The sequence below is a fragment of the Petromyzon marinus genome, chromosome 32 (genome assembly GCF_048934315.1).
Source record: "Petromyzon marinus isolate PM22_M1 ecotype Great Lakes invasive population chromosome 32, UKy_Petmar_22M1.pri1.0, whole genome shotgun sequence".
NCBI lineage: Eukaryota > Metazoa > Chordata > Hyperoartia > Petromyzontiformes > Petromyzontidae > Petromyzon > Petromyzon marinus.
Window position 1 is genome coordinate 14,137,128 of NC_133698.1, and position 22,667 is coordinate 14,159,794.

At 49.5% G+C, this 22,667-nt stretch overlaps 1 protein-coding gene across 1 annotated transcript; it reads right to left on the reverse strand.

Annotated features, from left to right (window-relative positions):
- Window positions 1-6,157: 6,157 nt before the first annotated feature.
- Window positions 6,158-21,105, reverse strand: CHEK1 (checkpoint kinase 1). The gene is made up of 14 exons (XM_032964720.2): window positions 20,839-21,105; window positions 20,639-20,725; window positions 19,555-19,624; window positions 18,720-18,949; window positions 18,216-18,280; window positions 17,379-17,448; window positions 17,002-17,193; window positions 16,058-16,162; window positions 15,501-15,599; window positions 15,152-15,236; window positions 14,036-14,216; window positions 12,732-12,863; window positions 9,710-9,811; window positions 6,158-8,819 (listed from the first exon to the last, which is right to left on the reverse strand). Exons 3-14 carry the CDS (start codon window positions 19,617-19,619, stop codon window positions 8,694-8,696), a joined length of 1,452 nt encoding a protein of 483 aa, XP_032820611.2. The 5' UTR covers window positions 19,620-19,624; window positions 20,639-20,725; window positions 20,839-21,105; the 3' UTR covers window positions 6,158-8,693.
- Window positions 21,106-22,667: the final 1,562 nt, after the last annotated feature.

The window sequence follows — 22,667 nt, forward strand, 5'->3', positions numbered from 1 at the left end:
TTTGTATCTATAGAAAACTAATCTAATGAGTAGTTTTATTTAATGAGCAGCTTTCTCTCGCGTTGTTTACGCAAATTGCATCACAATCGCCGAAGCCAAGCTGGCAGGCTGCCACGCGGTGAGGCGACGCCAACTCATACTCTGCGGTTCCCGACATTTTTCGATGTGTTCAACCAAATGTTGTCACCAATGACTGCACGCAAAACAACCCATTACACTCAATTTGGTTCTGCACTTTGTTCGCTAAACTCCAGCTCCGACAATTAAAAATAGCGTTATGACTGTCGCGCAGCAAACATTCCTCACGGAGGAGGAGCGGGTGGGAAAGTGCTGCCCGCTATTTGTGTGTGGAGCAGAGCGTCACTTGACGAAGGGATCTCAGGGGTCGCTCTGCGATAGCCACTTCCGCGGGCCGTTCTTGAACCAAAGCGTTGCCATTCGCTCTGCGAGATTTCCCACTGGATTCGCGCTAATTAGATTAAATCGAACACCCGACGCAGTCCGTTTTTATTGTACCAGAGCGCGCGCTGTGTCGCAGCCCTCTTCGTCTTTTGCTGTTTCCCATGCGCAGAGCTCCGCGATTGTTCGTCGCTCTTTCACGGCACCGGAATATTTTGGCAGCTCGCCTGTTGCTGGAACGTCAACATTTTTGCCGTAAATAAAATGTCCACTTCTCTTCATTTGTACTCCGTGCCGAGCTGGCCATTATGAAACAGCGGTGAACTATTGTTGTATACACTCGTGTTTATCTTGGCTGCCCAGTGGAGTCTGTCGCCTACCGCCAAGTCACCCGCCTCGAGCGCGCCCCACCCCGTTGCATCTCGGGAGCTCAGCTAGGGTTGAGCCTCGTATTTGAACGGGAGACTACGAGGGTTATGCCACATGGCTGTGAGGTGGCCAGTAAATTTCAGCACAGCAGTTCACGGATTGATTAAGTGTGGATTTAATATATCTGTGCAGAGCCTTGGGTGTCAACCCTCGTATGCGTTGGGGTGTTCGCCGGATTCTCCAGTTTGATCACGGGCGGCTTGCCTGCTTTACAATCCACGTCTCAGCCGCCTCCTGTGAGGCTGGATCCGGTTGCCAGTTCTTTCTGGGAAAAAAAAACCCCATCACATTAAATTTAGTTCTGCGATTAATTCGGCTCCGTTCCGGCTGAGAGAATGAAAACTAGTCTTTTGACTGCCACGCTCCCGAACATTAACTCAATGGCTAGGCGGGTGGGAAAGTGCTGCCACCTTCTGTGCACGTGTGCAGAATCTCAGAGGTAGCTCTGTGATATCCACTTCCGGGGGCCGTTCTCTAACATGAAGAGGCGGACTGCTCTGCGAGTTCCGAATAGATTCTTCAGAGTGAAATTGGAGTAGATTTACGTAACGGGGAGGGAAAGAGAATGACGGAGCATTGTGATGGTGAATGTAGCGCCTCGATTGGCTGGAGGGGGTCACACGAACCAATTAAGCCCATGCCAATCTCCATGGCAACATCAACAGAGGGGCGCAGTTGGATTCCATTAATTCCCACGCCATTGCGCGACGCCAAATCGCATCAAAGTGAGGCGAAGAGGGCTTAGGGTGGCACGTGGTCACGAGGTGAGTGGCTCAGGGGCAGCTGCCAGCAAGGATTATTGCTGATAATACGGTCAAATTGCAAATCAAACCACAGAACCGGCCATTCACCCATTGGATTAATCAGCAACGCCACATTCATCCAGAGCCCCCCGTTAAGCAACAGCCGACAGTGTTAACTTTAAGTGTGTTTGTATGTTGAACTTCTTTCGCACCACCGTACGTAGCCAATCGTGTGAATTGGAGGTGCGGGGGAACGACAACTCAACACAAAAAGCAGTTCTAAATAAATGAGTTTTCAATCACAAGTGACGTCCACTCCACTGCCCTCGCTGGGCAGGTGGGGCGCGACATCCGCCGACCGAATGATCGCCCCCCCCCCCCCGCGGTAGCGCTCTCTCTGAGGGACATGGCTAAACTCCTGGCTCACCACCGCACGGAGTTAACTCACACTCGCCCGTGTACACCACAGCCAACGCGAACGCAGGGCCACGACCGCGCTCGCACCTGCAGGCGATAATCTCCTAGCACGTGCGTTCACTCTCGCAGCGCATTTTCCCATGCAGTCGCTCCACACGCAAATCACCAACACCACACCGATACTTTGTGCTAACTTTAATTCGCGGCGCAAATACAAACAACCTGGGGGAATATTTTGCGAGAAGAGCCTAGCCTAACGCTGCCTAAGTGCCCAGTCACTTAAACGTCCTACCACGTACCTATAAGCTGTATTCACGGCATCGAATGGACGCTGTGAGAGTCGGAGGGAGAAGGACGAGAGAAAACTCTATCACTGCCTCGTAGCAGCACTCGCTGGCATCACACGGATGCTGCGAGCGGCTCGAGGAGGCAGGACGGCAGGGAGTGGTTCTTTGCGGCCCAGAGGTTGAAGACAAGAGACCGAAAATCGTCCCGGGCTACTCTTTTTATTCCCTTAATTTCAAAGGCTCGGGGTGACATTGTACCGCACGGCCAATCGTGCGCTTACCTGTGACGTCGCTCAATTGTACTTGCTCTTGCATGGCCTATTCCCCTAACTTCAAAGGCCCGGGATGGCAGTCCCGTGCGGCCAATCGGGCGCCTACCTGTGGTTACCGCCCTCTATTACCATGTCCTCCGTGGAGTTCCGCGGTGGCGGCGTCAGCCATCCCTCGTCACTCGTTGCTCATTGTCTGGAAGGGCGCCGGGCTGGCGAACACACTCTGCGAATGTGTATTCGGTATGAGGGTTGAGATGGGGGGCAGTGGCGCTGAGATTCTCCTGACCTCATGGTCTGCTCTTCTTGCTTAATATTCCACCCTCAGCCCCTCCCGATGTTGTGAATAACTCATTGCGGCTGGCCCAGTGAACCTTTTATTTTTGTGCCCATACAATTGTACACCAACCCATGGGCACCGCAATGTGATCTGTCCTGCGAGGGTCAGCCAATCTCCTGGCACCGGGAAACCGTGGGACTTTCCTCCTAGGGATCCTTGGGATGAAAACCCGTTGTGCTAGGCGATCCCCCGCCAGGACACTACGTGTGCGCGCTGCACGTGGGTGCTCAGTGTGTGTGCTCAGCGTGGGGACAGGGGGGGAGTCGCGGGCTGGCAGAGTTTCTCCGCGGCTGTGGCACCACAGTGACAACCAAAATGGTCAGCTATTTATCACTGACCATCTAAACACGATACAGGCTCACGCCTGCTTATCTTTCGATTCATCAACTACAATGAGAACCCATTACTTTTTGTTGTTACTCGAACTCCTTTAAAAATGGCGCTCGGCCCAAAATCCCACCTCCCGAAGGTGGGAAACCCCCTTGCAAGCCACGGCCAGCGGGACGTAGTTGATGATGCCGTTGAAGTCACCTTGTCCCGTCTGTCATCTCCCATCCAGCGGCACGTGTCGGAATTGGGGAGATTCTTTTATTCCAACAGTTTTGATGTTATATTCTTAGTTTTTTCGGTAAAGTCACGTTGAAGAGAAACAACAAAATAACAAAATATATATAAAACAATAAAAAATTCTCACGACGTTTCGACCATAACTCAAACGGTCATCATCAGGTGTGTCGGTTTGCATAAATTTATTTTGAAAACGGCATATTTATTTATTTATATATAAAAATAACGTTTGCGTCACGCGCAACGATTGGCTGTTTGCCAGGACTAGTCCATCTATTTTTTGAAAAGAGGAGGGGGGAGACGAAATTTGTTTTTATGTATGCTGTCTGAAAGCCACTGTAAGCGTGAACAATCAATCAAGAACTGAAATGATTGATCAAATCTTTCCAATGATTGCTAAGATAGAATCCATCTTCTCGGTTGAAATTGTCTCTGTGTTTGTATATGTGGATAGCCTCATGAACGAATCTCTCATGGAAGCCAGATGGCTTACAAAGAACCTCCGTCTTGGAAAAGTCAATGGCATGTGAGCCTACTGAATTAGAACAATGATCTGCTACGGCCGAGGTGTTGGTCCTACCGTGTTTAAGGTCTGCTTTATGTTCACGAATGCGGTCCGAGATATGGCGTTTGGTTTCTCCAATGTAACTACTACCACAGAGGCAACTTAGTTTGTAGACACCAGGGTATTGTATGTCCGGAATCACATCTTTTACAGACGGAACCAGATCACGGATTTTATGTAATGTGTTGAAACGGACCTGGATCTTGTGTTTATTCAAGATTTTGGAGATCTTTTTTGTGATCCCAGCAATGTAGGGTAAAGTGATGGTTTTGAAAGGCTCCTCAAGAGGGTTCTTCTTCATGGTTTGAGTGATAGCTTTGCGGATTGTATAGTCGGAGTAACCATTAGCCCTAAGAGCTTGGTGTACGTGCTTGAGTTCACTGCTTATGTGTTCCTGGTCGGATATGCATTGGGCTCTATGATACAGAGTCTTGATGAGAGAATTCTTCTGTGATGGATGGTGGTGGGAATCCGGTTTCAGATAAGCATCCGTATGGGTAGCTTTCCTGTAGACAGAGTGGCTCATTGAACCATCAGGTCTCTTTTTAATTAGGACATCCAAAAAAGGTATCTTGCCATCTATTTCGACTTCCATGGTAAATCTGATGGCTGGGTGTATGGAATTGATGTGGTCGAAGAATTGGTCTAGAGCAGGCCGGCCATGTGGCCAGATGACAAAAGTGTCATCCACGTACCTCTTCCATAAGGTTGGGCGCAGAGTGGCAGTCTGGATGGCGTCAGTCTCAAATTTCTCCATGAAAATGTTAGCTATAACTGGAGAAAGGGGGGAGCCCATTGGGGTGCCCTCAGTTTGTTTGTAGAAAGTTCCATTCCAAGTGAAGTATGTATTGGTTAAACAGTGTCTCACCAGGGGGGGTACCTCAGTGTTTAGTCCTTGATGAACCAAGTCTTCAATGATTGCAATGGTGTCAGGTACAGGAACCTTGGTGAATAAGGAAACTACATCAAAACTGACAAGCAGGTCGTCTGGGGACAGGGAAATACCCTTGATTGTTGATACCAGGTGAGTAGAATTTTGTACCGCAGAGGTGGTCTTTCCAGTGAAAGGACGCAGGATTTCAGACAAAAAACGAGCTAGTTTGTAGGTGGGGGAGCTGATAGTAGAGACTATGGGACGAAGAGGTGTATCAACTTTATGTATTTTTGGTAAGCCGTATAATCTTGGTGGCCTGGCAGCAGAAGGTTTCAACGAAAACTGTTTAGATTGATCAATTAATGCGGTTGAATCAGAAATTATTTTGTTGGTTTGTGTGACGAGGCTGTTGGTGGGATCTCTTTTTATTTTTGTATAACTACCATCGTCGAGTAATTCTTTAATTTTGTTGTTGTATTCTATTTTATCCATGATAACAGTAGCATTGCCTTTGTCAGCTGAGAGAACTACAATATCATTCCTCTTTTTTAATTTTTTATATATATTTTGTTATTTTGTTGTTTCTCTTCAACGTGACTTTACCGAAAAAACTAAGAATATGAATTACTGCAGTCACGAAAGCTTTAAATCAAAATTTAGTTTTGATGTTATCCGATTTGTGGCGCAATTGAACCGGCAATCGGTGACAGGCAATTGGATGTCCCATCTTTACATCCAGCCTATTATCAAATCACCCAGAAAACCACAAACACAACCACCAAGCACATTCCATACACTCGGGGTGGCGAGATTGCCCAGAGGTAACGCCGTTTCGCCGCTTGTTGTAGAGGTTCACGGTTGAACTCAGGCAGACCGCCCTCGTTATTCCTGTGCTGTGTACTCACCGTAATTATTGCACACTGTCCGATTCACTCACAGCGGACGTTAAAGATCCTGTGGCGTCGTTCAAAACGAGAGGCGATTGTGTCGGCGTCACGATCCAAACTTAAAAACTTACACCGTGAATCCCTCAGTTTGGATCACACAGCAGCAATCATCTCCCCCTACTGGCAGACTGATGCCCGCTCGCAGGCCAGGTTTCGAGTTACCTTGTGCCGCACAGGGCCAGCTGTTACTGGGGGTGCCCTTTCAAATGTGTTGAGATGAGATGCAAGTCGCTTAGTGTGTGCAGGGCGCTCCGTGACGCCCCGACGTAATGGAGGGGGGCTCTAATCAAACTCACATCGTCTTTATAACCACACTTCGCTTCAGTTTTTGACCTTTATTAGGAAAGGTTACAAATGTGAACACAAAACTACAAGGCCACGTAACTTGATAACGTTTTATATCGCATAGTTTTGCGCGCGTGCTGGTGACGCGGCTCGGAAAAGTGAGAATTCCGTGAACGGGTTTTAAAAAACAAATCTACTATTCTTTGGTTCTTTCGGTAAAGTCGCGTAGATAGAAATAATAATAAATAATAAAAAGTGAATAAAAATTGTATTCACTTTATTTTTTCTATCTACGTGACTTTACCGAAAGAATCAAAGAATATTAATTCCTGCAGTCAAGAAAGTAAAGTCAAAATTTAACAAATCTACTCTGGGAAAAATCTTGCAACGTTGACTCAGAGAGTCACTCCCTCCTGCGGTGGGGGGGAACCGAGGGAAAGGGATTACAGGCAGGGGAGCCAGCTCAGAACAATCAAAAACAAACGTAGACAAAGTCAAAGAGTAACATTAACAGAGTAACATTAACAATATGCACAGAAGCCACAGCATTAGTCCTTACCAGCATCTTCAGGGGATTAATTTCAGCCTGGTTCTGCCTGGGTTGCTCGACCCGTAAACTTTTAAAGCTTCCGGCACAGCACATCGCTTTAGCTCTGGTCCACTAATCACGCCCCTATTCCAGTCGGGAAAAAATATTCTGAGAAACACAAGCCCTGGGCATCACCATAGCCATCTTTAACTCTGAATAATTATTCCTGCTCTACGGAGCACAACGCGAGCCCAATCTGGAATTACGTCACCACGTCTGGAGCGGAGCACCCGGTTCCTACCTCACTGCATCCTGGAGAATTACACGCAAAGAGCAATCGGTGTGACCGATGATCCAGTGCTCACAGATTAATTCCAATCACTCGCTCTCCTGCGGCGAATTTCCTCCTTGTCACTCTTCCATCGCTACTACCGTGGGTGAGGACTCGGTCTGCCAGCTGGTTTCATCTCACCCGCACTTGGGGGGTGAGCCACACTGCGGGTCACCTCACTTCTCTCTCTCCGGTTCTTCCCTCACGCGGCTCCACTCTGAAATCCCCTCCTCCCGTCATCGTCTCTTCTCCCCCCACCAAAATACTTACAACCCGGCTTAATTCAAGAGAAGCATTCACTCTCATTTACTACACCGGTTTTATAATTATGAATAATCAGTATCATATAGCCATTCTTGCCTCCTGCTGCCTTGTTCAGAAAGAAAAACAGCCACAAATTGAATCTCGTTTGTCTAAACTAAATTGTAACTATTTTTACTTTACAAGTAAGGCCCATTGAGCTATGTAGCTCTTTTTCAGAAGCAACTTGGCTAGAAATTATGGCTCAACGAAGTGGCTTATCACGTGAAAATTTATAGTAGACAAATACTATAAATGCATTTTTCTGTGGAAGGAAAAACCGGAGAACCCAGAGAAAAATCCATGCCACCACGGGGAGAACACGCAAACTCCAAATATATAACAGTTGTCAGGGTTGGAATCAAACCCACAACCTCCTGCATACCAGGCGAGGTAGTTAACATCTGGCCACCCACAGCACCCCAAAGCTGAGTGCATTACACACACAGTGTGGCGATGTCACATGAGGCATGCTGGGAGGACTGAGTCTCTGTTCCCAATCTGGTCTTTTTCCCACCTTGCAATCTCACTTTGCGAGTAGCATTACAACCCTTGCTTGTGTCAATTTCGAATGCAAGCACATCTCTGACGAGTTGCTCATATAATTCACAGAAAGCATTGGCATTGGTGCACGCGAACGTTAAATGTTTATTATTTATTCCGCCGGGTAAGCCACACCGGTCGAGTCTCACCACTCTTTTTCAGGATGATCCTGCTCCAATCGAGCACGTCAGGCCAACACCAGTGGCAATGCTATGTTTGAAACTATGGGAGGAAACCTATGTCAGAACAGGCGGAGAAGATGCAAACTCCACACAGAAAGGTGCCCAAGTCAGGAATGGAACCCAGGCCCCTTTGTGCCGTGAGGCGTGAGCGTTGCTACTGCCCCACCGAGTTGCCCAACTCACAGGGTCTTCAAAGTTGCTGCCCGGCCGCCGTTGGCCGCCTTTGGCCACCGCCCCGCGTCTCTACCGTCTGCTTGAATCTCCACCGTCACTTCCGTTTTTTTTTTCAAATCTGACCTTAAAAGTCAGGGTCGCGCCAACTCTTTCGGGCGGAAAGTCACCCAAACGAACCTAAAATATGCAGTAAATCTCGCAAGATAGGAATCTATGAAGTCATTACGCAACGTCACCGCTAAGCCATTTACCAAGTGTCACACGCAGCAGACTGCTACAGGATCCTTAATACTTTTGGAATCGTCCCTACATATGCACAATGTCCTCTTCCCAGAGAGTTGCTACATTTGTTGTCGCTTTGACAAGTCTCGTCAATCGAGAAATCCAAAACGTAAACTAAAGTCAAGTGATAAGAAATCTGAGTTCGTAACATTGCCTTCAGGCGACGACGGGAAGGGGAGCGGAACTGGGCATCCCTAGGTGACCTCTTGACCCCAGAGGTCGACATGAGGTCATGGCGAGGTCAGGGTCGGCGAGGTCGGAGTCGGCGAGGTTGGGGAGGAGGTCGGCTTACTCACGATGTCGCACAGGTGACCCTTCAGCTTCAGGAAGTGCCTCTTGAATTCCAGCCCATCGCCCTGACACCACACAAAGACAAAGAAATGCGGTGTAGCCTTTAACACTGTTGAGGCGAGTCCTGTTAGGGAGCCCATGTTAAGACCAGAACGGCGCATGAGACGGTGGTGTGGCCAGCACCACACCCGGCCGCATGTCTCCCCACTGTTGATGTTTATACACCGCAACAGGTATTTATTTAAAGTTGAGTCAACCTAGGGGGAGACCAGGATCGTTTATGATATCACTCACCACTGATGTTAGCAGTGGCAGGGAATCCAACTCAGTTCACTGGGTTCATAGCACAGTGTGCTAACCACTGTTCTCCAGACACGCATAGGCGGTCCACTGACTTTCAATAAAATTGGATTGACAAAGCGTACGAACATGATCACATATCTCTACCGCCTACACACTGCATCGAGCGAGGGGGGGCATGCGTTAACGGACGGCACGATGATTGAAAGGCTGATGCGGAGGGAGGGGAGGATTGTGGATGATGGGGAGAGACGTTGGGTCGGGAGCGATGGCAGGCATAGTCACAGCCAGAGGGTGATAACGATGTTATTTATTTTCAAGGAAAAGCCTCTCTGAAATGGGGCATTTGGCCAACTGTTTTAATGAGTGGTTTGCGTACGCTTGTAAACCATAGCCGCCAAAGCAAACCCACACATTCGAGGGGACCGCGCTCAGAGCTCCGCACAGATGGGTTCAAGAACTCGCTCGCTTAGCTGCCATCACATGGCTTCCTCACAGCCTAGAGGGTGGTGTGGGAGCCTCAGCAATCTCTGCGGAGAGCCTCAGCGCGTTGTGCAAGGCATACGCAAACATCCGGCGTAATTCGCCACAGTGGACTTGCGCAGTATCGCGGGTCTGCCCCATGGACCCCTATCTACGACCCCATGACCCTGACCTTTGATAGGCGGAAGTCAAGCAGGAGCCGTCCATCCATCTCCAGGAAGGTAACCTTGAATATTAGTTTGTTGTTGCGTCGGTCGAGGGTCGACAGGGTCACCTGCACGCACATGGGGACACACGATCACCGCGCATGATCCGATCCGGTTACACACACACAATTACAAGCGGCACAAAGAAACGATGCCTCCGCCTTCCCCTCCCCAACCTCACCGCCGACATAGGCTCTTGGGGAAAGTGCTGTTAGCGAGTGCCCATTAAGGTAGTGTCAGAATTCGGAAGAATCGGGCCCGATCGCGAATCCAGCAGAAGCATCGGCGACACTCGTGGAAGGATTTGTTTTCATTTGAATTGCTTCTGTCACATTGGTGACCCAAGTCACTCTTGCAAATGAGACTCTCCTCATCTCTTCGAGTTCTCACCGAGTTAAATGAAGTAAACGTGATTCAAATAAACTGCAGGCGGTGCATCACACCCCACCACCTTTGTCTCCCCCGTGCTACTGTTTGCACATCGTACCGAGGTACTTATTTAAGAAAAGTTGACTTCGGAAAGGCCCAGTACCGATTCAGATAATCTCCACTCCTGTTAACAGTGGTCGGGAATCAAACTCGGGATTCAGGTTGGTAGTGCAGCGCGTTAACCAACGCACTAATCACTCCCCCATAAATTTAAACACACACGAACGCACCAGCAGATATACACACTGATAAAAAATAGAGGAAGGCACGCACAGATAAACACATGCAACATCCACACTGCTCCATAATAATTATATGTTAATAATTAATACAATTGGTATTCGTTCCATTCTTATAGTGAAAGGCTCTGCAAAGTAGGGAGTGCGGGAAAATTTGCCAACATTGGACCGAGATGTCGCCAGCACCCACGGTCTACTCTTCATGACCGTTGTCACAGGGTCTTCATCGTCCACTGCACAACGAGCGGCGAGTGCCCTGCCGCTGGGTCACGCATCGCCACCGTGGCAGCGCGCTCGGGGAGGGCTCCGGGAGCCAAGCCAGCCGCTGCATTAGAGCAGGGTAGAGTGACTCGCCTAATGAATGTTTAAACCTTGGGGCGAGCGAGTGGGACCCGGGTGTGCGGTTACTGCGTGGGACGGAGGGAGGGAAACGGAGGCTGTGGGGCAGCTGAGCCTCCTTCATGCCTCTCAAGGCCAAGGGCAGTGGAACGACTGGGTGGCTCAGAGATCAGCGAGCTCAGCCGGCGCCGCAGAGATCCTGGATTCCTGTCCAGGTTTCAGCTGCCCGTGATGAAGCGAATTCCTCTAGAGCGGCAAGTTAATGGGCTCCGCCCGGGGTCGCCAATGACTTACACACAGCCGTAGACTCACATAGAGACCCACATAGACTGGGTTATAAGTAAACCGAGTAGCAGGTTGATGGTGTCAGCTCAGCTGCCAATGGATGCACACAAAAATTGGCAGCTATTAAGAATTAAAATATAAATTTGACGGTCATGCGATGAAAATTACTCTCAAATGGCAGTACTGGTGGGACAGTGCTGCCCTCTGCTGTGTGTGTGGACCAGAGGTCACATGAAGGTCCTCAGAGGTAGCTCTGTGACATCTACTTCTGCGGGCCGTTTTCCAACAGGAAGAGTTGCACTGCACTGCGAGATCCTAATGGATTCTCTGGACGGTTTCTGTGCAATGCCTGCGTTTATGGTCCCTTCTTTCACCAACCCACACTCAAACAACAATTAGAAATAATGTAGCGCATTTAATGTTCGTGGCATTCTGATAGCGCAAGGCTATCACGAAGGCAGGCGCTGCTGTGTGTCACACAGTCTACAGGAGTTTCAAAGCGAGGGGTGATATTATTTATTATTCCGCTTGTTTACCCAGGAAAGCCTCACCGATTCTCATGACTCTTTCTTGGATGAGTCTTGCCAAATTTTCACAGTAGAGGGTGCGATGATTGCCATGTGTCATCCCAATTGAGTAATTTGCGGTGTAATGTTCATTTGTGGCGCCAGCAGACAGCAGCCTACTCTTTTCGAATGGCGTCACGAAATCTTTAATTTCCACTGTGAAGCAGAAGACTTATGTATGTTGAACTTATTTTGCACCGAACGTAGCCAACCCTACTAATTATACGGTCAACACCCACTGCAGTCATAACCAGGGCTGCCTGCCATGTTCAAACCGCAAACCTAAACAGTCTTAAGCTGCTCGTCCTTGTAAAAGCTGCTGAGCTCAGTGGCCCTCACCAGCCAAGATAATAAGATAATAAAGCCCGATAGAGTCCGAGTCTAAGCTGTAACAAGCAGCGAATGCACCACCATTGGGCCATGCCACCGCGCCGACGCCATCGCGCTCCGCGTCTCTCGAGGCACCAAGCGAGAAACATTTCTGCCCTTCACGAGGAGGGGGTGGGGCAGCCTTTTAATGACCTTGGGCTGTTGCTCGTTCTCACGAGCGGTGCCGTGAGGCTGCGACTGAGCCCTTCGTTATCAGGACGAGCGAAACGGAGCGTGACCGTGGGAGCAGATCTCACAAGCGAAGGCTCGCCTCGCCGCTCACGCGTTCCAGAAACGTGATGACAGCTCGAGCTGCTCACAAGTCTGCTACATGTGTGCTCGTCGTGTGCATGTGCTTACGTGCGTGGGTGTGAAAGCGTGACCTCTGTGGAGGTTCGTGAAGGATGCTACTGAGCAGTTGGAGGCAGTTGCCCTTCAACAACAACGGAGGGCGGAGGAGCGATGCTCACAACAGCGAGCGGAGTGCCGAGCGACTAAAACACAGGAAGTTGGCACAGTAGGGGGCACAGGTGGTGCATCTGCCAGTCATCTCAGTCAACCCATGGCACCTCGGTCTGTCCCATGACCCCCTACCAGCGAGCCTTCCACACTTCACATGGCCTTAAGGTGCACCTAGCTTGGCACATACACCATTGTGAAGTCACCGCCACTTAACGGCGAAAGGCAGTTATGGTTCTTGTGTGAGTGTGCGCACCGCACCACACACACGCATGCACGCACACACTCACACACTGACGCACCTGCGTGGGGCAGGTCTGGCGGTAGGAGAGCCCGTGGCCCTCGCACACCTCGCTCAGGCGTGATCGCACCTCCTCGGCCGCACCACGCACAAAGAAGCGTGTCATGCGCTTCACGAGTCTTAGCCAGGGGTTCTGTGTGGGGACAATGGACGCATGTACACACACAAAAAAGATACACGGACAGACACATGGTCAACATAGCGCAGTCATTTCACTAGACATAGATGACTGATGATGTAGCACTTACCGAATCACTCTCTCACTGGCAGGAAATCGCCTCATCACTCTTCTATTGCTACTACCGAGGTTACCATTCCATTGAACTTTACTCATCGCCACATGTGTGGAGGAGTCGGGCGACCATACATTGACCGCTTCGTCTAATCCACCACATGGTGTTCAACCACCATTCCTGCAGACCACAGCAGCTCGCTCACCCACTCAGTCACCACATTGCGCGCCACAACTCTTCTCTTTCTGCTTCTTCCCTTGAATTGCTCCACTTTGGATTTTCTTCCCAACGTCTCTTCTCCCAATGCTCTTACAATAATAACCTTGCTCGATACAAAAAAATGCATTAGCTGCTAACAGTTACAACTTGACAGTGCTGCTTTTGTTGGCCATTTTGTGTCTGGGGTCCATGCTCGGATTCACCAATTAATTCACGCACATTGATTCTGCTTTGTGTCTCTCAAGTTTTGGGAAACCCTCAGATCGATGTATCCAGTTTTCTTTAACGCAGGTTCCTAACAGCAACACAACCGTGCAGCCCAATTGCACACAGGTGGACAAACAGAACAAATGCTCTGTAACACTTTCAACCTTCATTGGAAAGCTTAAAGAAAAATAATTGACTGCATAAAATTGGGACCTCTCAGATTACTATAAGTAATGGGATCGCCAGAGGGGCCAACTGTTGAACGATGAATACAGAGCTCGAACTTGTAGCGTTTCTCAATATGATTTGGCACAAATAGCTGTTTATGGGTGGGACACGTGCGCACGATAGGGGAGGGCCGATTGCTGAGACCGCATTGGAGTGGTCTCCACGAGTCCGGCAGCCAAGAGAAAGAAAAGACCTAACACGGCAGCACATGGTCGGATACTATCAGGGCAGATCTTTGGAGGTTGCCGCATGTCAACTGTGCAGCAGCAGTTGCAGGATCTGGAGGAGGGTAGTGAGCGTTGGCAGCGAGGTGTGGTCGCATGGACGGCTTTGGCCAACGTCTTGATCTTGATATACAGATGGTTACACCCGACACGCAGAACCCTCAAGCGTCCAATCTGTGTGCCTGTGGCGTTACCTGCGAGGATACCGGCGTGGACTGCAATTGGCTGCTCAGAAGCATGTGATCAGGGTGGAGCGGCTGGGAGAAGCTGAGGCCCCCGAGAAGGGCGTTTATGGAGCTGCCCGTCGACTGGGAGGGGGACGGATGGGTGAGGCGCGGCTCGGGCTGAGAAACGGAGTAGCGCACCTGCTCATCGCTGCCGGGAGAGGGGAGACACGGTGAAGCGCGTGGCATTAGTAGTCGGTGGCAAATTGTAAAAGTGCAGCACTATAATTGCCTCCCATCCCCCTTCCTCTTTATTAACAGGTTGAATTATGTTATTAATTTGCATATATTTTTTTATAATCGACATGTCCCTCTGTGTAATTCCATCCTTTCTGCACTTTTTGATTTTTGTTCCATTTTTTTCCGATTTTATTTCACCAGCTGAGAACACACTGAGTTGACACAAGGGGGCAATGTGTACACTCACGGCAGGAGAACAATGCGAGTTATATGAATCTGTGTAATTCTGAAGGTCTAAATCTAAGGTTTTCATACGAGTCTACGAGTCTCTGCATGAGTCTCAAGTGACCGGGGCTAAGCCCTGGTTTAATCACAGCTAGCCCAACCTGTACTCTTCCAGGGCCACATCCGTGGTAAATCCGGTGCGGGATGAGTGAATCACCCCCCCACGGAAGCTGGAGTCATTCGTCTGAGTGAATCATCGATCGTCTGGCGGCGTTAAGGGTGGCGAGGCGCAGGGCAGTCCCGCTAGTGCTAGATATTGACTGCATTAATATTCATAACATTATGGGCACATTCTAAACTTCTGCTCCTATAGCATTAACAGGCTGTAGGGGAAAGTGCTGCTAGTGAACACCTATTAATGCCGGCATGGCACACAAGGGAGCGATGTGGCCAGCAACATGCCTGGTGCCTTTGTCTCCCCAGTGCTGATGTTTACACACAGCAAAAGGTACTCATTTAAGGCCGAGTAGACCTAAGGAAGGTTCAGCACTGGTTAATATATTTGTCACCATGTTGTCCGTCAGTGGGAAATTAACTAAGGTCACCGGGTTAGCAGAACAGTATGATAATCACTACACTACTGCTCTCCACTCATACACACACACATGTTCTCAGACTCACCTGGCGAGCGATCCTGGAGAGAGGTCGATCCCAGAGCAGATTCGCTTGGAGCTGAGTCCAGACTCCCCCAATTCCCTCCGCACACCTGCAACGGCACCGCGTCAAACCACAATCTACTATCTCGTACCACGTCACGACACCTCCACCGTATCGCACATGGTACCGCATGTAAAACAAGGTGTCACACCACACTGATCCGTAAAGTGCCAAACCGCCACCCCGCTGCTGCTTTTTAACAGCTCAGCGATGCCTGAGGAAATATCCTTCCAGTGAGAGGCGCCGTGGAGCCACGGTATTTCTCTGACACCCTGAATTTATACCGCACAAACACGCACACACACACACTCACCACCTCGCTTGAGGGTGTGGTTAAACCAGGAGTTTTGGCGGATTTCCGGGATTGTTGCGCGCTTCTCTGCGTCCGGTTCCAGGACCTTCCTGAGCAGAGCTGTGCACACGCACAGGTATATACACATAGGTACAAAGACCCCCCGTATAGCCTTAACAGACTGTAGATGCAAGTGCTGTTAGCGAGCACCTACACATAGGTACACACATATACATGCAAAGACAACGATCCCCCCATATAACCTTAACAGACTGTTGGGGCAAGTGCTGATAACGAGTACCTATAAAGGCTGGAACGGCACACGAGAGGGTGGGTGGCCAGCACCACGCCCGGCGGCCTTTGTCTCCCTAGTGGCAATGATTTTACACACTGCACCAGGTACTCACGTGAGACTGAGTCAACCTATAGAAGGCCCAGGACCTGTTAAAATAATCGTCACCAGTGTTGGCCATTAGCGAGAATCGAACTCGGGTTGCCGGGTTCGTAGCGCAGCGTGCTAACTTCTATACTACTGCTCCCCAGGTGCGCACATACGTGTACAGAGCGCCATGGCATACCCAAGGGCAGGGAGTCAATCTTCCTCCAGGGAGTCACGTGCAGCCTCCGCTGCCTCCAGTCCACAAACTCCATGCACGACATCGCTGGTTGATCCCACGGGAGCTCTGACGGGCAAAAAACACCGCGCCAGCGAGCGAGAGAGCGAGCAATCAACGAGACCCCATCACCCCAATACTCTCCAATCCCTCTGCCCATTTCCAGCACCGTCCCGGATCAATTTCATGATCAACGCTCACTGTCTTCGACATCCTTCGTGGACTCGGCCCTGTCTACATCTCCCCTCACTCTACGATTGATAACAATCACGAATCCTATTTAGAACATGCTCACAATTTGTGCAGCGAGTCACCAACACAAGCCAGGGGCACGTACACGCTCTCACAGACCCAAAGAGTCTCAAGAGAGACCAACAAACTCACGTAGACCCACAGATTCTTAGAGACCTATAGGTTCTCAGAGATCCAGATTCTCACAGACCTATAGATACTCAGACCCATAAACTTCCCGTAGACTTACTCTTTGGTTCTTTCGGTAGAGCCACGTAGGTAAAAAAATAAATACTTAATAAAATAAAAACAACTAAATTTAGTTGTTTTCATTTGTTTTATTTTATTTACGTTTTTTAATTATGTTTTTACCTACGTGACTCTACCGAAAGAACCAAAGAGTATGGATCCTTGCAGTCACGAAAACTTAGAATCTATAATTCCCGTAGACTTACTAATCTCCGTGAAGTAGGGACATTGCCCAAAACGTCACTTATTGTACGTATTTTTAAGGCAGTATTATTGACAAAGGTGTTTCCGTTTTTGGTACTTACGCACCACTGCCAATGCAGTATCAGCAAATCAAATAGGTGAATTCCCTAGACTTGTAGAGAACCGCTAACAGGTGAGCGAGCGGTGAATCCGGTGCGGCGGTAGTGGTGCGAGTTGGCCCTCACCACCAGCCAGCATGGCGGTGAGCACCACGCCGCACGCCCACACGTCGACCGGCGCCGCGCGGAATGTCGGGTCGGGCTGCAGCAGCTCGGGGGCCACGTATGGCAGCGTGCCGCACGTGCGGCTCAGGCGCCGCTCCCGCCCGCTGTGCCGGAACACCGTGGCCAGCCCAAAGTCCGAGATCTTCAGCGTGTCTGCGTTAGGGGGACGGGGTCATGGTGTTGTCTGTAGGTAGGTGTTGTCCGAGGTCACGGTGGTGGTGTCTGTGTGGAACACTCCTCCACACCCCATACCACGAGCATCATTGCTCGTGGTATGGGGTGTGGTGTGGCGGTGTATGGGTCATGGTGTGGTCACTGTTTGCACTGTCACGCCGCACCATTTTCATCAAGGAGCAGATTCTCTGGTTTGATGTCGCGGTGAGTGATGCCCAGGCTGTGTAAGTATTCCTGCATGTTCACACACACAGAAGACAAAGACCCCCGTATAGCCTTAACAGACTAGCCTGAATAGAGCACCTATTAAGATCAACACGACACACGAGCGGGTGGGTGGCCAGTTTCATGCCCGGCAGCCTTTGTTTCCCTAGCGCTGATGTTTATACACACGCACCAGTTACTTATTTGAGGCGGAGTCGATATAGGGGAGGCTCAGGACCAGTTTAGATAATCTTCAACAATGTTGGTCATGAGAGGGAATCGAACTCGGATCACCGGGTTTGTAGTTGTCTTCATGTGTGGTGAGCTACTGCTCACCACACATGAAGACAACCCTGTAGCCTTAACAGACTGTTGGGGCAAGTGCTGTTAGCGAGCACCTATGAAGGCCAGCATGGCACACCATGGGGTGGGTGGCCAGCACCACGTCTGGCCGCCTTTGTCTCCCCAGTGGCAATGTTGATGCACCTCACCAGGTACTCATTAGAGGCTGAGTCGACCTAGGGGAGGCCCCAGGACCAGTTCAGATAATCGTCACTGATGTTGGCCGTCAGCTGGAGTCGAGCTTGGGTCGCTGGGTTCATAGCGCAGCGGCGCTAACCGCTGCACTACCACTCCCCACACTTAAACACGTAGAAACATATGCGTGCAAAAAGACAAATGGCGGTAAATTATCGCAATAATGGTCAATGGTGGTTACTGTTGGGTGTGCGTTTGATGGTGCCCCGGTTTGTGTGCCTTGGTGATTGTTGTGCCCCACGGGGCGTGAATTGACGCACCACGCCGGCTATCAGCTGCTGGAAAAATTTCTGAGCTTCGAACTCCGGCATGCCGACATCCGGTTCTGTGAATAGAGAGGAAACACGACCGTATGTAAGGACCCAGCAGAAACAACAGGGAGCGGGAGGGCATCCACGTGGAAGCATCTGGTAGAGGAGAGGGTAGGAAGTGGAAGGTAGCTGTGTGGCAGAGTGGGGAAGCACGCGACCATACGGTGAACGTCTGGACGAAGACACTTCTAGAGCTGGACGTTGGTGGTGGTGACAGCGGTTTGGCGGTGATGGTGGAGGTAATGTTGGTGTTGGTGCCGGTGGGGACAGTAACAGTGGTGGTAATACTGAAGGTTGATGATGGTGGTGGTAACGTGTGTGTTGGCGGTATTGCCGACGGCGGTTGTTGGTCATTGAGAGTAACAATCACGGTTGGTCACAGCGATATTACCCTATTACGCTAACTTCAGCATCATCGGCACCACATCGGCCGCATCCCCCCCCACCTCTCACCGATGCGATCAAAGAGCTCCCCGCCGCTGCAGTACTCGAGGAAAATGTAGTGGATGTCGGCGTCCCGCCGCGTGCCAAAGAAGCGCACCACATTGCCGTGGCTCAGCATGCGGTTGATGCAGATCTCCTTGCGCACCGTCTCAGGCCCCGCGGACGCCGCCACACGCCGGACATCCACGATCTTCACCGCCACCGCCTCCTCTGTGGCGCGATTCACAGCCAGGCGCACCCTGTGTATGCACGTGCAGACACGTAATGGACGCACGTGCATGTACACGAGCGTGCGTTCAATAACAGCGGCAGCAGCAAAGACAACGGCCATCATTCGACCACTAAGTGATGGTGACTTCACCACAGCACTTGTGCCAGGCTCAGTGCAGGTTGTAGGACAGATCCCGGTATTATGGATAACTAGCAAAGCATAAGCGCAGAAACAAACACGACAATGATGAATATAAAGATGATGATGATGGTTATGGTTCATGCCAATGGCGATGATTGTGAGGATGATGATGGTGATGATCATGTTGATGATTGTGATTACAGTGACAATAATGGAGATGATGGTGATTACAGCGTTAGTGATGATGGTGATAATGTCAATGGTGACGATGATGTTGAGGATTATAATGGTGATTAAGGTGTTAGTTATGGTGTTGATGATGGCAATAATGTTTCACCATTGTGATGACGGTGGCAACCATGATGGTGTTAGTGATGATATTGATGGTGGTGACATTTATGGTGGTTATGGTGATTATTCTGACGATGTTCACTATCATCATGAAGCTGATGATGTTGATGATGATAAATGATGTTGATAGTGATAACGTACTCTCCATAAGCTCCTTCCCCGAGTGTCTGCACCAGGTCCCATCCCTCCACAAATGCTATCGCCATGCCTCCTACGCCAACATTACACACAGACACAATCACCAAAATTACACACGGACACCATCACCAACATAACACAAACACCATCACAAACATAACACCGTCACGTTAAGGCAACGTGAAGTGTCAAATGCCCGCTGGCAGGTCACGGGGCAGACCCAGGTGCCATGGGTTGACCGAGATGACTGGTCGATGCACCACCTGTGCCCCCTACTGTGCCAACTTGCTGTGCTTTTTTCCGCCCGGCATTCCGCTCGTTGTAGTGAGCGTCGCTCCTCTCCCCTCCGTTGTCGTTGGAGGGCGACTACCTCCAACTGCCCAGTAGCGTCCTTCACGAGCCTCCTCCAGAGGCCGATCTTGACACCGCTGGTACCAGACATCGGCAAGTCGACTCAGCTCCACATCGCTGGGCATGCGGGCTACATGACCCAGCCAACGCAGCCTTGCCTGCCGGAGGAGCTCACCGATGGGACTTTGTCCAGATCTTTCAAGAATTTGTGAGCTCTTCACACAATATATCCTGGTTAAACTCAGGATGGATCGTAGGCAGGCCAGCCAAAATATTTATAACCGGCGAACATGTTCCATTAGGGGGGTCCACGTTTCGCAAGCGTAGAGAAGGGAAGGGCATGGCTGTGGCTGAGAAGACCCGAAGCTTCGTGTGGAGCGACAGACCAGGTAGCTTCCACACAGCAGCGTTACGCAGCCAATGAAAATATAATGCCGCCCAGGTACGAAAAACTCTCCACTCTCTCTCCACAACTGTCCCATCACGAAACACCATCACCAACATAACATACAAATACCATCACACGCAGACACAGACCAAAACTAACATAACTCTGAACATGAGATTAAAACAGGCACACCCACTAACACCAAAAGACGCAAACACACGTAAAACCAACAAACCAAACAATCACAATGATGCCAACACAAACCCCACAATAAACAAACAGCACAAACACCAACAATAAACACAGAGGTAGAGACACGAACAGCAACTCAAATCTGAGCAGACTCACCGACTCGATACTCCTTCAGACTCCAGCCAGAGCCGATTCGTCTCTACACTGAGACGCCGCGAGCTGTAGCGAAGACGCGAGGCAGCGCTGTATTGGAGACAGGGAGTGGGGGACGCGGCACTACAGTAGCAGAGACACAGAATATAACGGAGTAATGGGAGTGGAGACGCGTCGACCGAAACGTAGTCTCGCTCCTGTACCCGTGGTGTGGGGACACAGCAGCAGTGGAGACAGAGACACTCGCTTTGTCCACGACCGGTGAAGAGACGGAGCCCGTTCCCGGCTGCTCGCCGCTCCCTCCCAGCCCCCCTCAGCCGTCCCCCGCTGCCCGCCGCTCGCTCCGCGTCTCCGTCCCTCAGCTACCCGACCCCGCGTTTCCCGCGTAAATTTCAGTCCCTAACGGTTGCGTCACGTGCCTCTTCTCGTGACGTCGGTCGAATGCATTTTTTTATCGGGATGACGTAATCCTAACGCTTCGAAGTTGTGAAGTGGTGCCGTGACATCATTCCTAAATATATGACGTCACTATTAGATCCCCATTGATGGGTCCCCGAGAAACGGCGATATATCACGATATCTCTCACGATATCTCTCACGATATACGATATATCACGATATCTCTCACGATATAACACGATATCTCACGATATGAACTCCACAAGGATCGTATCGCCAGATTTACACAATGTCGTGATATCGCGATGTATTTTGATTTAAAGCTTTCGTGACTGCAGGGATTCATATTCTTGGTTCTTTCGGTAAAGTCACGTAGAAGGGAAGCAATAAAATAATAAAAATATAATTCTAGATTTAAAGCTTTCGTGACTGCTAGGATCCATACTCTTTGGTTCTATTGGGTAAAGTCACGTAGGTGAAAATAAAATAACAAAAAATCACGACGTTTCGGCCACAACACAAGCGGCCTTCGTCAGGTGAAGGGACGAGACTGTCTGGAGGACAGCGCTGGAGTGGAAGAAGCCACGCTTAGATCACGACCTTTAAGCTGTGTGAGAAGAAAAAGGCCAAGTGCCTTGACAAAGGAATTAGCATATAATTTAGCATTGAAATGGCTCATTGAAATAGCTAAGTTAAAGTATACACATCCGCAGAGGTACCCCTTGACAAAGGAATTAGCATCGAATTTAGCATTGAAATAGCTGAGTGATTAGCTTGTAACTGGTCACAGAAATAGCTATGTTAAAGTTAAAGCATATACATTCACCGAGGTACCTAGTACTCATCAAACAGGAGAATTTAGCGAAACACAACCACGCTCAGACATCGGACCTGTGTGCGAGCAAACAAGGTGTTCTGACAAAGAAATTAGCAAATGCTAATTTTTATGCTAATTTCCTTGTCAGAACACCTTGTTTGCTCGCACACAGGTCCGATGTCTGAGCGTGGTTGTGTTTCGCTAAATTCTCCTGTTTGATGAGTACTAGGTACCTCGGTGAATGTATATGCTTTAACTTTAACATAGCTATTTCTGTGACCAGTTACAAGCTAATCACTCAGCTATTTCAATGCTAAATTCGATGCTAATTCCTTTGTCAAGGGGTACCTCTGCGGATGTGTATACTTTAACTTAGCTATTTCAATGAGCCATTTCAATGCTAAATTATATGCTAATTCCTTTGTCAAGGCGCGTGGTCTTTTTCTTCTCACACAGCTTAAAAGTCGTGATCTTAGCGTGGCTTCTTCCACTCCAGCGCTGTCCTCCAGACAGTCTCGTCCCTTCACCTGACGAAGGCCGCTTGTGTTGTGGCCGAAACGTCGTGATTTTTTTGTTATTTTATTTTCACCTACGTGACTTTACCCAATAGAACCAAAGAGTAATAAAAATATAAAACAATACAATTCTCACGACGTTTCGACTGCAACACAAGCAATCATCACATTTTCTTGTGGTTTTCACACCTGATGATGATTGCTTGTGTTGCAGTGGAAACGTCGTGATAATTTTATTGTTTTAGATTTTTATTATTTTATTGTTTCCCTTCCGCGTGACTTTACCGAAAGAACCAAGAAT